The 15,137-nt window shown below is 52.1% G+C and overlaps 1 protein-coding gene across 3 annotated transcripts in view; it reads left to right on the top strand.

Annotated features, from left to right (window-relative positions):
* ALPK3 (alpha kinase 3) overlaps positions 1–15,137 on the top strand; it is a gene marked incomplete at its 5' end in the record, with an annotated part of 34,706 nt that overhangs the window by 14,250 nt on the left and 5,319 nt on the right. For all 3 annotated transcript variants that reach the window (XM_082488592.1, XM_082488591.1, XM_082488593.1), the window contains 4 exons: positions 6,546–6,663; positions 7,906–8,938; positions 12,448–14,296; positions 14,963–15,110. In XM_082488592.1, coding sequence (XP_082344718.1) covers positions 6,546–6,663; positions 7,906–8,938; positions 12,448–14,296; positions 14,963–15,110 — 3,148 coding nt within the window. The remainder of the gene's footprint in view (positions 1–6,545; positions 6,664–7,905; positions 8,939–12,447; positions 14,297–14,962; positions 15,111–15,137) is intronic.

Raw genomic sequence — 15,137 nt, 5'->3', positions numbered from 1 at the left:
GGATGGTGGACAGGATGGGAAGTGCCCTGCATGTGTGATGCCAACATGCTCAGTTTCTTCTTGGGAGGAGTGAGGAGAGATAATTTGGTCAGCCCTACCAAGGAAGCCTGGTGAATGCGACGTCTGTGTCCTTTCCAGCATCTCTCCAGGAAAACCTGGAGAAACTCTTTGCTGTGCGTTGTGCAGGAGACACGCTGCCAAGGAATAACTTCTTTTGCTTCTACCAAAATCAAAGTATCAACGTGTAGAGATGGATCTAGTCTCTGTACACTTTGTAGCCCTTCCCGCAGTCCACCCTTGCTCTTGGTAGGCAGGACGCTGCCTTCCAGTTTTGGATGACCTGCTGGTGCTGTGTAGCACAGCCTGGTGTATTACACCAAGTTCAAAACTTGACCTGATACTAGTCTCATTTTCTACTCAAGTGCAGGAAAGTGTCAAATGAGCATCTTCAGTGTATAGGCTATCGCAGTATTTTTGTACCTGGTAAACCAGTCTGGGGGATGTCTTTATGTACTTAAATTAATAAACCTACAAAATTAGGAATTTTCATGGAAACATCCTTAAAAGCAGCCTGGACCACCTATGCCACGTGGTCATCTCTTGCATGTGGTCCTGTGGACTGCTTTAGGAGCTCAGGATCTCTTTGGGACAGAGGGGCACGAGGTGGAAAGCAAACTGACTGCAAAGTCTGATCAGTAGTTCAGATATGTCCCCCTGCCATGATGTTTACATTCAACTGGGAGACATTATGAGAAGAAAGGAAGTGGTGGTTGCATCCCTGGCCAGTGACCAGAGTGGACCCAGCTCAGTCCCACTGCTGTGGCTGGAGTCCAGGAACACTTTGGTGCATAGACTTGCAAGAGGCAAAGGGCAGACAGTCAGCTGCTCCTGTTATGACTCTCAAGCCCCAAATATGGATACACGACCTACAATAACATCTTAATTATTTTTTTTTTTCTGCTTCTTGACCAATAATGTGAGTTACAGGGTAGTCCCACATCTGTGAATACCAGTGACTTCCTAGGCATGTCCTAGGACGGCAGCAAGATGCAAGTGTTTGAAGAGCCAGTCTCCAAAATGTGCTTGGTGGTGCAAGCAAGGAAAAAAAAAACAAGACAGAGGCAGACTTCCTGGTGCTCTTGGGTGGTTGCTCAAACCCTCCTTTCCTCCTGTTGCCTAGTTCTGCCTGCCACCGATGTCCCTAGTATGTCTGACTTGATTGTTTGGGGTCAAATCCTGCATCAGTTATGGCATGTTTTCTTTTTTAGACAAAATTAGTTCATCCTTTGTTCTCTGAGAGATGTGAAAAAAGGGAATGAGAACATTTCCATTTACTGTGCAGCTTCTTGCAGAGCAGAGTGCACCCTGCTTCTCTGCACCAAGTGTTTTCCTTGGTGGGTCTGTCTGGACTTCAGGATCTCGAGGGTCATCACAGATCCTTCCCAGTGAGCGGATATTGGACTCTTCTCAGAGAGTGGCCCTTATTTGAGGTGCTACTACAAGGATTTTAGAACTTTTTAGTCATTTCTGTATGGCATTGGCTGAGGAGGAGAGATGTTGGCTGATGGAATGTGGGGGCTTTGACAAAGGGGCCTGGGTCTGTGGCTGCTTGTTAGGGAATGCACCAGTACAGGTTGGGGGCTGACCTGGAAAGCAGCTCTGCAGAGAAGGACCTGGGAGTTCTGGTGGACAACAAGTTGACCATGAGCCAGCAATGTGCCCTGGTGACCAAGAAGGCCGATGGTCCCCTGGGGTGCATCAAGAATAGTGTGGCCAGCAGGTCAAGGGAGGTTGTCCTCCCCCTCAACTCTGCCCTGGTGAGGCCACATCTGGAGTACTTTGTCCAGTTCTGCCCTCCCCACCCCCAACCTGCCCTGAGTTCAAGAAAGATAGGGAACTACTGGAGAGAGTCCAGCAGAGGGCTACAAAGATGATATGGGGCTGTCTCACCATGAGGAAAAACTTCTTTACTTTGATGGTGCTGGACCACTGGAACAGGCTGCCCAGAGAGGTGGTGGAGTCTCCTTCTCTGGAGATATTCAAAATCCACCTGGGTGGGATCCTGCGCAACCTGCTCTAGGTGACCCTGCTCTGGCAGGGGGGTTGGACTAGATGGTCTCCAGAGGTCCCTTTCAACCCCAACCATTCTGTGATTCTGTGAATGAGGCCAACTGGGAGAGGTGATGACTGGATCTAGCCAAGACCATTGTATGTCAGTACCGGGTATTGCCCACTGTTGTACAGCTCCCTCTTCAGTGCCATTTCAGCCCTCCTTAGGCAGGTTCAACCCCTCTAACCTGGCTACCCAAATCATCAGCTCAGGAGATCAGTTCCATCACTCCCTTCACAGGTCAGTGCTCATGCTGAAGAAGTGTCCAGTCTCATACCTCTCCCGTGCTACACAGTTGCTCTATCAACATGGGCATCTGCACTGTGTTGAGTAGCACGTCCCCCGAGGGGATGTGAACAAAACCAGTCTGGTTTTGTTGTAGGGCTACAGAGGGGAAAGGGCTCTGTCCATGGCTTGGGGAAGAGAGCTGGGGTGATGTGAGTAGACGGTCGGGTGCTTGGTGAATGAGGATTTTCATAAGCATAAAGGAGTTCAACTTGTTGCATCCGTGGTGGCCCTCTTAGGGAAATGAAGGACAAGACTGAAGTGCTTGGATGAAGGATTTCTGGAGAAACGCAGGGACTGCGAGAGGGGTGGATGGGTGGGTTTGGGGATGGGGTAGTGAGTACAGGAGCAGAGAGCAGGCTGGTGGGAGATGAGGATGCCTGGGTTTGGGGCAGCCAAGAGGGATGGAGAGTGAGCACCGCTCACGAACCAGTGGCATGGGGAGCTATTGCTCTTAGTGAGTATCTGTCCCTCCTGTGAGCATTACTGTAAGCCTCCTTGTCTGCAGCTGATGGGGACATTTAGATCCATAAAGCCAGAAAGGATGAGATCTTACCACTTTTCCTCCCCAAACTGACTGAAGCCCCCGCTCCACATAGCTTGTGTAGAGCAGAAACAAAACCATGGAGATTATGTGTAATTGATCTAAACTCTTTCCACCTTCCAACTTGAGAAGACTAACTCCTCCCTACCCCAAAAAATAAAAGAAAAAAAAAAAAGAAAGTTGCTTTCAACTGAGTTTCTCTGGCTGATTTTTGGATAGCTATTGCAAGAGCAGTTTTGGATAAGGTCACTAAAGCTTTGAGGACTTCACAGACTTTAACAGCTTTGGGAGAAAGCATGTTTGATCCTAAACCTGGCAATCTCCCTGGAGAAAAAAAAAATAAAAATCCTTGCTCAGAAAAGTCTCCTGGGTCCTGCAGTGGCTGGCCGTCGCGCTAGAGCAATGCTGCAGGAAGACACGCTTCCCAAAAAACTTCTGCTGGGCTCAAAGATGTGCAGTGGATGCCTGCCCTCCTCCCCAGGGACACGCAGCACTGCTCGCTGGTGGACATGGGTGACCAGCTGCCGACAAATCCTTCTGGGCACCAGCTACACGGGGTTTCTGCGGGAGTGACAGGTTTCAGAAGGACGAGTGCTTGCTTTGTGAATGGCTGCTCTGTCTTGCAATGCACTTCTGCTATGGGTGGGCATCCAGCACCCAGCAGCATGGCAGTGCCCACCCATGGGCTCAGCTACCCAGTCCCAGCGGCACCCTTGAGACTGGCCTGTCACGGCAGCCGGGCAAGCTGTGGATGTTGTGGCTGAAGGGGATGTATCCAGAGTGATGCCTGTCCCCCGGAGCAGAGGAATGTATTCACTAGGCAGCCTGAGGATGGATGTCTGCAGTGTCAGCATCAGCTCCCCTCCCCAGCCCAGCACAGGGCATGCCAGGGAGCCTTGTCCCTCTGCAGGCATCTCCATCCCCTGCTTGGCTCCAGTTACAGCCCCCTGGGGAGGGATGGATGATGTTTGAACAGGCAGCTGGGGCCACTGTTTCTTCGGAGGGGGGGTGGAAGCCTTTCAGCATGCCTCTGGTGCGGGTTTCCAGCCAACACTTGCCTGTAGATCCCTTGTGCTGCAGGCTGGAGCATGCAGCAGGGGCTGCTCCCTCGTTGTCTGTGCTGGGCTGGTACGGTGGTAGCCCCTGGTAGGGAGCAGGTTGCCTCAAGGGCACATGTGCTACAGGTCAAGGGGAGTCTACAGGAGGAAAAGCCTTTCATTGAGGCAGCGCGCAGCTATAGAAATTGCAGCTCTTTCCGGCAGATGTCAGCTGGGAATGGGAATCAGCTGCAGAGGCCATGGGGGGACATCACAGGGCTTCTCGGAAATGATATGCTTGCAGTTCCCAGAATGAAGTGCTGTGATTGCTGTTCGCAGGCTATTAGGAAAATCCACCTGCCAGCTCGCCGTATTACAGACCTGAAGGTCTCGCCTGCAGAACAGCCCGTGGGAGGGGTAGGATTGCTCTGGGCAAAGTGTGAGCTGTGTATGAAAATTGTTTTGTTCCTCATTCCTGGAGCAGAAAGAAACCGTCACAGGCTTGTTCAGCCCAAGGTCCTGCTGCCAAGTACAGTCAGTAACTAATATTTGTGGAAAATATAAGCAGCAGCATCGATCCCTGGTGATCTCATCACTGGGATACTCTTGTGGCCTCCTCCAGTTCGCAGCTTGGGGCTCAGCTTCAGCTGCAGGTATCGGGGAGCTTTGCGCTTCTGCTAGGAACTGGTTTGGAGGGCCAGAGCAGCAGCAAAGAGCAGACCACGGTGAGACAGGGACCAAAGGGGAGGATGGAGAGACTTGCACGAAGGGCTTCAGGAGAAAGTCATGACTTGGCTTCCTGTGGAAGAGGAGGAATGAGGCACTAACCAACAGAAAGCCAAAGCTGCAGATGGCGGCAGTGGGAGGGGAATGAGAGATGGATGCAGCGAGAGTGGAGAGGGTAGAGGCAGAGGCAACGCAGAGTAGGAGACCTCAGTGAGGAAAGGAAAGAATAGAGTAAAATTGGGGAAGTGGGGGTGTTTGGACTATGGGGACGGCTGTCATTCACAGAGAAGAACAGGAAAGTAAAACTCTTCTGAGGTTATTTCCTCAGCCCTGTCTGGGGTAGCAGGCTAAGTCCCTTGAGGGACCAGAGGACACTGGAGAGCCCAACAAGCAAGAGGATGGGGACAGGGGGTGCGTCAGAAGAGCAGATGGGGGTGAGGGGAACCAAGCGATACGTGAGGAGGAGATCTGGCATGTCCTGCTTTTCTGATCGAAGGTATGAATCACCCAAAACCAGGGCAAATTCCTGCTGATGAGTCTTTGTTCCTGGTTTTTCGCTCCTGCTATTGGGACCTTCGTAGGAGAAGGTATAAACTGGGCTTGGGCATTGCTGCTGGCTGCCGACATCTCTGGCTGGAGCAAGCAGGAGGCTCCTCACCCTGGAGATGAAAAGGGCCCTGGTCAGTCCTGAAATCTGTGGAATGTATCTAGGGTAGGTAGGTAGTGCCCTATCCCTGCCCTCTCTCTACTTCTGAGCCATTGGGTCTGGATGCTTTGGATGTTCCTGGCGAGCCCTTGCTGGGCTGTCCATGTGAGCTGACCCCTGCCTTCAGGGTGCCGGGGGCCGGTGAGAAGACCCGTGGGGGCTGGTGGAGGTGAGCAGCGTGCTGGACTCCTTCACTTCGGCAGCACGGAAAGCCGGCAGGGGCATCTGCAGGAGATAAGCTTCGGGTATCTGCCTTGGGGCTTCGAACAACTGTTGAGCGCATGGGCTTAAGGGGAGGCATGATGTGATCACTGAAACTTTTATCCCATGCCCTTAGGGTCAGCTTGGCTGTGCCAGCAGCACTGTGTGAAGTACAGGAACCAATGCTGGCCACTGGCTCGAGCAGTTTTCTCCTGAAAACGGCTCTTATTCTCAGCTAGAGCTGCTGTGGGTGGGAGATGAGGGCTGTGGCTAGCTCTGGCCCATGTGGGGACACTCCTGCTGATCCGCCACCACTGTTGGTGGTGGGGAACATGGCTGTGTGCCCAGCCTGCTAGCCAGCCAGTCACACACGTCATGATGTCATTCTGCTGAAAAGGCAGGTGACATCTGTTGTCAAGTGACATTTGTAGGACACCAAGCTGGCTGTGATGCAATCAAGGTTGTTTCTGTTCAATGGAAACTTTTGGATCAGCTTACAGGCTGTGACACCGAGCGAAATGTTGTGAGCTCCGTGGAGGGGTGAATGCCTGTTTTCTAACCTTAGCCTTAGTCTCATCAAAACATGCCTCTTCGTATAAAAGTGACAGTATGCTCACCTCCTCCCAGCCAGCGTTACAGGAGATGATCGTGTGATCCACTCCCCTCTGTTCAGGAATGAAGTGCTGGGATTTTTTTCTCAAAAATAGCCCTATTCCTAGGAGTGATAAAAGACTTGGATAAGCCCATCAGGTTTCCACTCACAATACTTCTTCTGCTGTGTGATTTAAAGAATGCAGTGAGCCGAGAATAACATGTATCCTATTCCGCCGGTGTGTTTCGCGTCGCTGTTGATACCTTGTCTCCGTGGGAACAGGCATGCTGTGCTACTGTTTGCAATGTTTCGCACCCTGACCGTACCATCCATCTCCCCCCCAGGATACCCCCAGCCAGAGGTGACGTGGTATAAGGATGATGAAGAGATGGACCGCTATTGTGGCTTACCCAAGTATGAGATATTCCGTCATGGAAATCGCCACACCCTGCAGCTGTACAAGTGAGTAAAGAAGCTGGATTTGGTGATGGGAACCCTGAGCATGTTTTCAGTACTTGGAGGAACTGGCTGTCAGCGGTGATCTCCCCCGAGCACCCGTGCTGGCCCCCTGTGCTCCCTATTGCCATGATCCCAGCTGTCCCTTCCCCTTCAGCTCTTTGCTTTGATGACTCCCAGATCACATCAGTACGAGATCCATCCAGGGAGAGCTGCTGTGCCAAAAGCAAGAGGAAGGTCAGGAGAAATTCTTCTCTCTGGAGCCTTCCAGTGTTGGTAGCATTAGGGCTGAGCATTACAGGCTGTGACGGGGTGATGTCACAGGGCTGGATGAAGGTGAGCAAAGGGCAAGCACTGGCTGCCTCCAGGATGATGGTCTGGGGGACAGGGCAGGACAAGGACAGAAACAGTTCATAGGAGTGTCATAAGCAAGGGCAAAGAGGGGAAGGGGCTGCAGCCCTGCCCAGGAAGGCCTTTCCTAGCTCTCACCATAAGGTCAGGGAAGGAAAGTGCTGCTTTGGCACTCTACTGATGGAGTCAAGGGCCTCCTTTATTCAGCCCTGACTACCAGCTGCTCAAGGAGGACTGTGTTTCTGGAGAGCCAGGCACACCGTGTCCCCCGCAATCAGAGACCTGTCGCAGCTTGGGTCCGGGATTTGGGATGTCAGATAGGTGCGGCACCGTCATCCTTGGTTTTTCTGCTGCCCCAGGCATGCTCCAGCTTTCCATCCGAGACTGGCTCACCTCTCCCAGGAGCAGGGATCTCCATGGGCCAGGCGTCCCTGAGGGGTGACGGCAGAGACAGCATGCACGTGCTTGTGCCTGTGAAGCCGGGTGGGAAGGCTTTGGTAAGGCAGTAGGGTGGAGGAAGACCAGGAATGTCATATAGGCTGTGAAGAGCTGAGAGGAGAAGATCCTGCAGAGGAACATGGCCGAGAACAGTCGGGAAGCCCGGTGCTAGCTGTTCCTTCTCCATCACAACCTTCACTTTATCAGAGTTACAGCCCAGGGAGGAGCTGGGCACTGATTTAATGTCCAACTTGCTTATCTGCTAGGGCTGAGAACAGGCAGAGCCTGGACAGGGAGGCCGGCCTCAGGCCTCCAGACCTACCACGGGCACCTCAAGGGCCATGTCTTCATCTTCTGGCCCCTGTGGGGTATGAAGTGGGAGAGCGTGCATGCCTGTGTGCCCAGCAATAGTGCCTGGGGGAAGGCGGACAGGTCTCACGCAGAGCTTTTGGTTTCCAGGTGCCGAGAGGAAGATGCAGGCATTTACCAAGCCTCAGCTAGAAATAACAAAGGCATTGTGTCCTGCTCTGGTGTGCTGGAAGTGGGAACCATGACGGAGTTCAAAATCCATCAGAAGTGGTTTGACAAAATTAAGAGAAAAGCTGAAGAAAAGCTACGAGAGATAGAACAAGGCAAGAAACGAGGGAAAGAAAACGTGGAGGTGGAGAAGTTGCAGGGAATGAGCCCCGATCGGCTTCAGAGAAAGCGGAGGCTGGCCAGGGATCTGAATCTCCGGTCCGGAGCCTCTCAGTGGGAGAAGGAGGATGCAGCAAAAGTGCACGTCGCCGATTCTCAGTCCAGATTACATGAGAATATTGCTGAGCCGAAGGAGGAGCCGGTCAGTGCAAGGACGGGCTTTCCAAACAAACTCATAGCACCTTTGAAAGCAGAGGTAACCACCAATGGAGATACCTCTTTGGAAAGCGTGGAGGAGAACGGGAACGGCTTTCTCGCGTACATCTATGAGACCGTGGAGGACCTAGCAAGTAAGCCGATGACCAAAGACTCTGCAGCTAAAAAGAAAAAGAAGGTGGAGGCTCCTCCAGCAGCAAAGCAGGAAGCTTCAAAGCGAGAAGAAAGTGGGCGAGACAGGGCCAACCCCTCTCCAAATCCAAGGTTTGCCCCTCCCGTTCCCTTACGCAGGAATGCACATTTGAGGGTGGCGAATGATCAAGAAGTGGAAAACAGCCCCAAAATCAAAGAGCCCGGGAAAGCTGTGAATCAGGACACTAAAATCAATGGCGACGTGCATTTCTCTTTGAAAGAGATGTACTTTGATAATCAAGTGAAGCCGGCAGCAGGGAAGGAGGAGGCGGGAGCCAAGGAAGAGGCTGTGAGCGAGGCTGCCCTGCAGCCTGTGGCAGTCAGCAGACAGACAGAAGATGCTGCGTCGTCCTCGGAGGTGTCGGAGGCAGGACCTATGCCGTCCAAGGGACAGAGTGGCCAGCACCAAGCACAGACGTTGGGAGGAAACAGAGCCGTCAGTCCAGAGGTAACTAGGACAGAAAGCAGCCAAGGCAGGGCTTGCAACAGGAAAATATTCATGTTGTATTGTGGCACCAGCCCTGGGAAGGCTGCATTTACCCCGTGGGAGCTGCTGCCGAGGCTTCATAGGTCTCCACCGGCAAAAGCACCCAGGAGGAAAGGCTCGCTGGGGTTTATGCGCCCAGACAGCAGAGCTTCCATCCCATCTCCAAAGAAATGTCAGACGAGGTGGTGAGGAGAGATGTACGTCAGGGCTCTCCGGCCGAGCAGCTGGTCTCCGGGTGGCCTGGGGCGTGCTGTGAGCTCTCCTGTTTAATCGGCAGGCTGACCTCATGCGAAATGTTTCCAAATCAGTTAAGCAGGCAGCACTCAATGGTTATTTATAGTTGGGGGTGGATGCCTTGTGCGTACAACAGGCAGCGAGACTGATGACATCTGTTCAGTTTAGCAATTGAGCCTGAGCTTCAGCCGGTGGTTAATGAGCCCCCCCATGCAAATGAGCGCGGCGTGCCAGGTACACCACGTGAGCTGCACCGGGCAGGGCGCTGAATTTTGTTTACAGTGCAACATGTATACAGTAGATATGGGCTATTTTTTTGGCTCTCCCCTGTTGGAAAATCTCTGTTGCAAGACTCATTGTGGTGGTGATGCAGCGCCAGGGCACAGCACCTGCTCCTGACCCTCACTGCATCTTTTAGTCAACTTCTATTTTTGTCACTTAACCTGAAGCGTTTTCCATGAAAATGCTAGCTACCAGTCTTTTTTTTTTTCTTTTTCCTTTTTTCTTTAATGACCCCTCTTGTAGTAAAAGGTTCTCTGAGTCCAATTCACAGGTGCCATCAGATTTATGTGGCGTTTGAGCTATGGTAGGTACATGCTTTTGGTACAGACCAAGGCTCTTCAGAGGAGGCACCCTGGGTGCAGCATATTTTCCTGGGTAGGTAATGCAAATATTTAAGGATGTGGAAACATCCACGATATAAAAAGTGGGATTACTGGGTGCTCCAGTGAAAAAAAAAATTCCTTTCTTCCTCTTCTAAATTTCTCTTAGGTAGGAGCGCCATTTACAAGTAAGAGACCTGCTGTGTTATGCTGTGAAGCGAGTATCTGGGTCCTGGACTTGCCACAGTGCAGCGCCCTGCACCCATCTTTAACCTGGCCCATCAGCATCACACATATTGCTGCAGAAATTATTGCTGTGCGTGCAAGCCCATAGCAGAGCAATTCGTTTTCTCCCTCTCTGCTCATTTTTACGCCCCTTGCTCTTAAAGAGGACGGAAAGTGTTGGTGTGTAGCTGCCAGGCTTGGGCTGTCATCCCTGAGCCTTTGACATGGATCAAGGTATTTTCCTCTTCAAAAACCCACTCACAGAGGGAAACGTGTAACTTGTCGGCTGGTGTGCCTTTGAGTAGACAAAAGGGAGTGCTTTTGATTTGAATTTGAATGCTTCAGCTACTTGGTGATGCTGGGGAAAGTGCTCAGGCTTTTGTGTGACCAAATAAGCTATTTTAAAGCCCTTTAAAGCTGACTCCCATCGTGTTTGAGGATATTTTCACTCCCCAGGACACGGGTTGCTTGTCTTTTTCTTTTTTATTCTGTCCCATAAACAAGACGGGGGTGGTAGCATGAGTGTTTTCCTGGCCTTGGGTCCTAGCTGGGCTTTATGCTCAGGGCTTCTCTTTTGAGCTGGATTTATCCATAGCGGAAGGGCTTTGCAAAATGCCAGGCTCTGAACCTCCTCATGCGCAAAAGCAGAGAATAAACGAGATTTGCGTGATCATCACTCTTGCCTAACTTCGAAACTGATGATTTTATTGCATTTCTTTATATTTGAGTGTTTTACTTAAGGACAGATGCTTTTCTGAAAAGCTCCCAGAAATCTTTTCTGAATAAGCTTTGCTTCGTGTGCTGACGAGAAGCAAATTTCCCCCAAACCTCAATTCCTCTTCAGCCAAAGAGATATCCCCATTGACCCGCACCATTGCGTAGAGCCCCTTCTGTGCAGCCGTCTGTGAACCACCAGCCCTGGTCCACCTCCATCCCCCTTGGGAGGGGAGGTGGGCTGGCTTGGGAGGAGAGGGACCAGGGCTGGCCCTGCAGTTAGATTGGGCTCTGTCCATCCCCATCCCTTTCCCTGCCACCGAGGATCAAATATTATGGTAAAACCCAGGAGGTTTTCACTGCATGAAGCCCATCTGTCTTTTAAAACAAAACCTTTTAAGCCTGAGCACTGGGATGCTCTGTGTGGTGACACTCAGTCTAGGGATATGGCTCTAGGGGAACAGCAGCAGGGACGTGTGGCTTTTGGGGGTGTCTGTGCCACCCTGTGAACTGGGGCTCTATTTCCGCATGCCCTGGGTGCGGAGACAGAAACTGCCTGGCCTTTGGCGTCCTTTGGAGTCTACCAAGGAAGCAGACTTCAATTTTGTGTGCAGGAATGGCCCCCCTGAATGCTGCTCCTCCCACCCCAGTCCTCTGATATTCACATTGTCATAACAATCGCTTGGGGAAGGGCTTGCCGAGAGACCGGCATTATCTTTCCTGTTTTTTCCAAGCATTCAAAGTGGCACAAAATAGAAGGGCTAAGTGCCACAGCCCTCCTTTCCGATGCACCTCCTTTTGGAGGCTTAAAGCTCAAGTCAGAGACCTCAGGAGAAAATCCTTAGCAGCAGATCCTCTGGGATGGAAGGGGAACCTGTTGCGTGCATGCCCCGTTCCCATGCGGTTGTCCTGATGTTGCTAACTGAGCATCAGCCGGGCATAGCCTGTATCAGCGGTATCGCTGCCTATCCCGAGCCTTATCCTACAAAAATAGATAGTGCCCCTTGGCTAGAGGATTTCACCAGATCTCCTCGGGATAAAGCTCAGCCGTCACAGCAGGCAGCTTGCTGAAACGTCTGCTGGTGTGCAGCTGCAGTCGGAAACATTTGAGCTTCCCGAATGTCAAAGAAACAGGATGGTCGAATAGCGCAGATAACGTCACGGTGTACAGTTTCGCTATAAATCACTTGGGCAGCCTCATCCAGATAGTGTGTGACATGCCGATAGCCCCATCTCAGAGTGGAGATTGCAGATATAATATAGGGGGAGCACTGAGTCTTAAAAAAGAGCAAGAAAATTATACAAGGTCTCAGCAACGGCTGGTGAAAACAGCAAGTTTTGTTCCTTGGGAAGGCGCCTTGTCAGAGGAGGTTGAATTAACAGCCATTGAATGTTTTAGAGAGGGTGGTCGCCTCCCTCTTTGTGCACAACTACGGCATTGAAAGGCAGAAGAGTTGGAGCCGATTAAAAGAAGAAATGTTCTGTGTGGCATGACAGGGGCTGTGGGACCCACTGCCACAAGACGACGGCGAAGCCAGGAGGCCCTGGATGAATGAGTATCAGCGATACCAAGTTAATACTTATGATTCAAGCAGAAGTTGGGCAGTGCCATATGGTATAGATGGACCACAAGCACCACTGAGCAGACCCAGGCAGTAAAATGAGACTAATTTTCGATTTTCTCTTTATGACTAGGTTGCAGCAACAGTGGGACAGCCTGCCAGTGGCCTAAAACATCCAGTGTCTGGTCCAACTGGAGAGACCAGTCATCAAGCCAACAAGTTAGAGGAGCTCAGGAAAGAGTTGCCTGTTGGCCAGGAGAGCAGGGGGTCTGGGAAAAGAATGAACCCTCGGCTGAGGCCTCAGGAGCCACCGAAGCCACCAGCACCTTCTCCAGACCATGTGCAGCCCTGCGAAGAACACCCTCCCTCTAGGAAGCAGGCAGAAGGACATTCCCATGCTCTTGAGGGCAGAGACACCCAGCAAGGACTGTCAAATCAAAAGGACAAGAGCCAAGGTGAGGAAGAGCCATTGCTAAAGAAAACAAGTCCTCCAGAGCCTGGAGAAAACAATCCTTTTGAGAAAATCACACATCAGACAGCAGTAGAGGATGGGAAGACCAAAGAGGCAGGAGCAGAGCTGTCTGGGAGCCATCCTGGTGCAGAGGCAGGATGGAGCAGTGCAAAGGAGCCATCTCCTGGGACTGTACACAGGGAGGTGGGAGCATCTTTGGGGCATCAGGAGCCTGAAACAGCAGCTCCTGCCCCAGTTCAAGTTGCCAAGGAAGAACCGCTTCCCGCTCCTGCAACGGGCATGGTGGCAGCTCAGGACCCACCGCTTGCAGCTCACGGCACCCCAGGGACGGAGGCTACAGCGGGGGCGGTCCTTTCTGGAGCCCAGCTGCTGCCTCCTGCGATCAGAGAAACGGAAATCAAAAAGGCAGATGGATCTGCCCCGCAGCAGAAGTTTCCAGCCAGCATGTTTGGGAAGGAGAGTGCCAAACCAGTGCCTGTGGGACCTCAGGGGAAGGAAGGAGGAGAGCAAACAGCCACAGCTCCACGCCAGGAACTGGCAGCACCTTCTGGCACTTTTGAAGGAGTCGCTGAGGTTCAACCACAAGTACCACTGGTCCTGCCTAGCCCTGAAAGACCTCAGGAGATGTCTTTGGAGGAGAAGATGCAGCACAAAAATCTTGTTTCATCCTTGAAGAACTATCTGCTGCTGCTTTTAAAAATGTCAGATAGCAGTAAGGATGCCCCGAAAGAAGACACTGACTCCAGGGAGAGGGAGCAGCCCGATGCAGAGGAAGCCGTCCTCCCAGAGATAGGCATTGCAGGCTTGAGCCCCCGCACCTCAAGGAGAGTTTTGGAAAAGGTACAAAACAATCAGCTCTTCCAGACAGCAGAAAACTTGCCTCTGACCCCCAGGACGTCCAGGCGGATCACGGGCATGATCAACGAGGAATTTGTTACCAGCAAGGAGATGCTGGCTTGCAGGCCTGTGCCACCAAAGAGACGTACCCGGATGGCTCCCGAGGCGGAGGGGCCACCCCAGCTCTCAGTGCCTGCCATCGTGGTGGGCAGCATGCCGGCAGTGGTAGCGGGGCAGCCTCCTAATAATATTTCCGATTTGCCTCCAGCAAGCCCTGAGAAAGCAAGCCCTGGTGACCCTCTGGCAGTGCTACCTTGTGCTACACCAGAGGAGCTTGCTTCTGGGGCCCGACGCAAAATATACCTCCCAAAAACCAAGCAGGTAGGGGAGGAAGAGGAGACAACCCCAGAGAACCAAGGGCATGTGAGAAGTCCTACCGTTTCACCACGGCAATCCAGGAAGAGCGCAGCCCTGTTGCAGACGCCTGCCCTGGCTCCATCCCCTCCCACAGAGCAGCGCTCGCCAACCCTCATGAGGAAGATGGCCACATTGGAAGTTCCTAAGCTGTACGAGGAGCCCACAGGTGACAGCAGTGGTGACCACGAAGTCTCTGAAGATGCTAAGCCAGAAGTGCAGCCAGCAGAGTCCAAGAAAGCAAATAACCCATTTAAAGGTAAGGAAAGAGGTTATGCCCACGAAGCACGTTTCCTTGTTGCCTACAAAGGGAGCCTGGCCAATTGAGGCGGTGATAGTCATCTGGGGCCACCTGAGTTTTGTGCATTTGCAGGGTTTTCAGCATCGCCCTGTGGCTGTGTGAAAGCCAAAAGTCTGCCCCAAGACTTCTTCCCTAGTGCAGGGAGAGCGGAGGAACGCAAGAGTCAGTGGCGCTGAGACTGGCTGTCCCCACAGCCGGGACTTCCCTGGCCTAAAGAATCATATAATCCTCTTGTTCTTGGTCTGCGTGTCCTGGTCCTCACCATGCCTCACGCTGGCCGGGCGTCCAGTGGGCGTCAGCGGGGTGCATGCTCCTTTTCCACCTCCATGGTCAATTCTAATTTGATCCCTTGTGGCATCGAATTAGAAAAGGCATAATCCTGGTGTTGGTATTGCAGTGCTGCACTGTTGAACAAATTTGTATCACTTGCGTCCCGCTGTATTTATCCAAATGGAGCTCTGAGACCTTCCCTGGGAAGGCGATGTTATACCAGGCTGTGCTGACATACACGTGATACCCAACACCAAAGTCCTCAGCAGCAGCGCCGGGGTAGGCTGGCCTGTCCTCGGAGCTGCAGCCAGCACTGTGTGTCTCACCATCGATCTCTTTGCACCCTGTCCTTAGCTCCACAGGTGATTCGTAAGATCAGGGCAGAACAATTTTCCGATGCGTCAGGAAACCTGAAACTTTGGTGCCAGTTCTTCAATATTTTGAGTGATTCTAAGCTGATGTGGTACAAGGACGAGATCCCTGTAGCAGAAGCCCAAAGGAGGTAACCCGCCAGCTCCGCTTCGTTGTA

The sequence above is a fragment of the Vanellus vanellus genome (assembly GCF_965231255.1).
Source record: "Vanellus vanellus genome assembly, chromosome: 11".
NCBI lineage: Eukaryota > Metazoa > Chordata > Aves > Charadriiformes > Charadriidae > Vanellus > Vanellus vanellus.
This window is presented reverse-complemented; position numbering and strand designations above follow the sequence as displayed.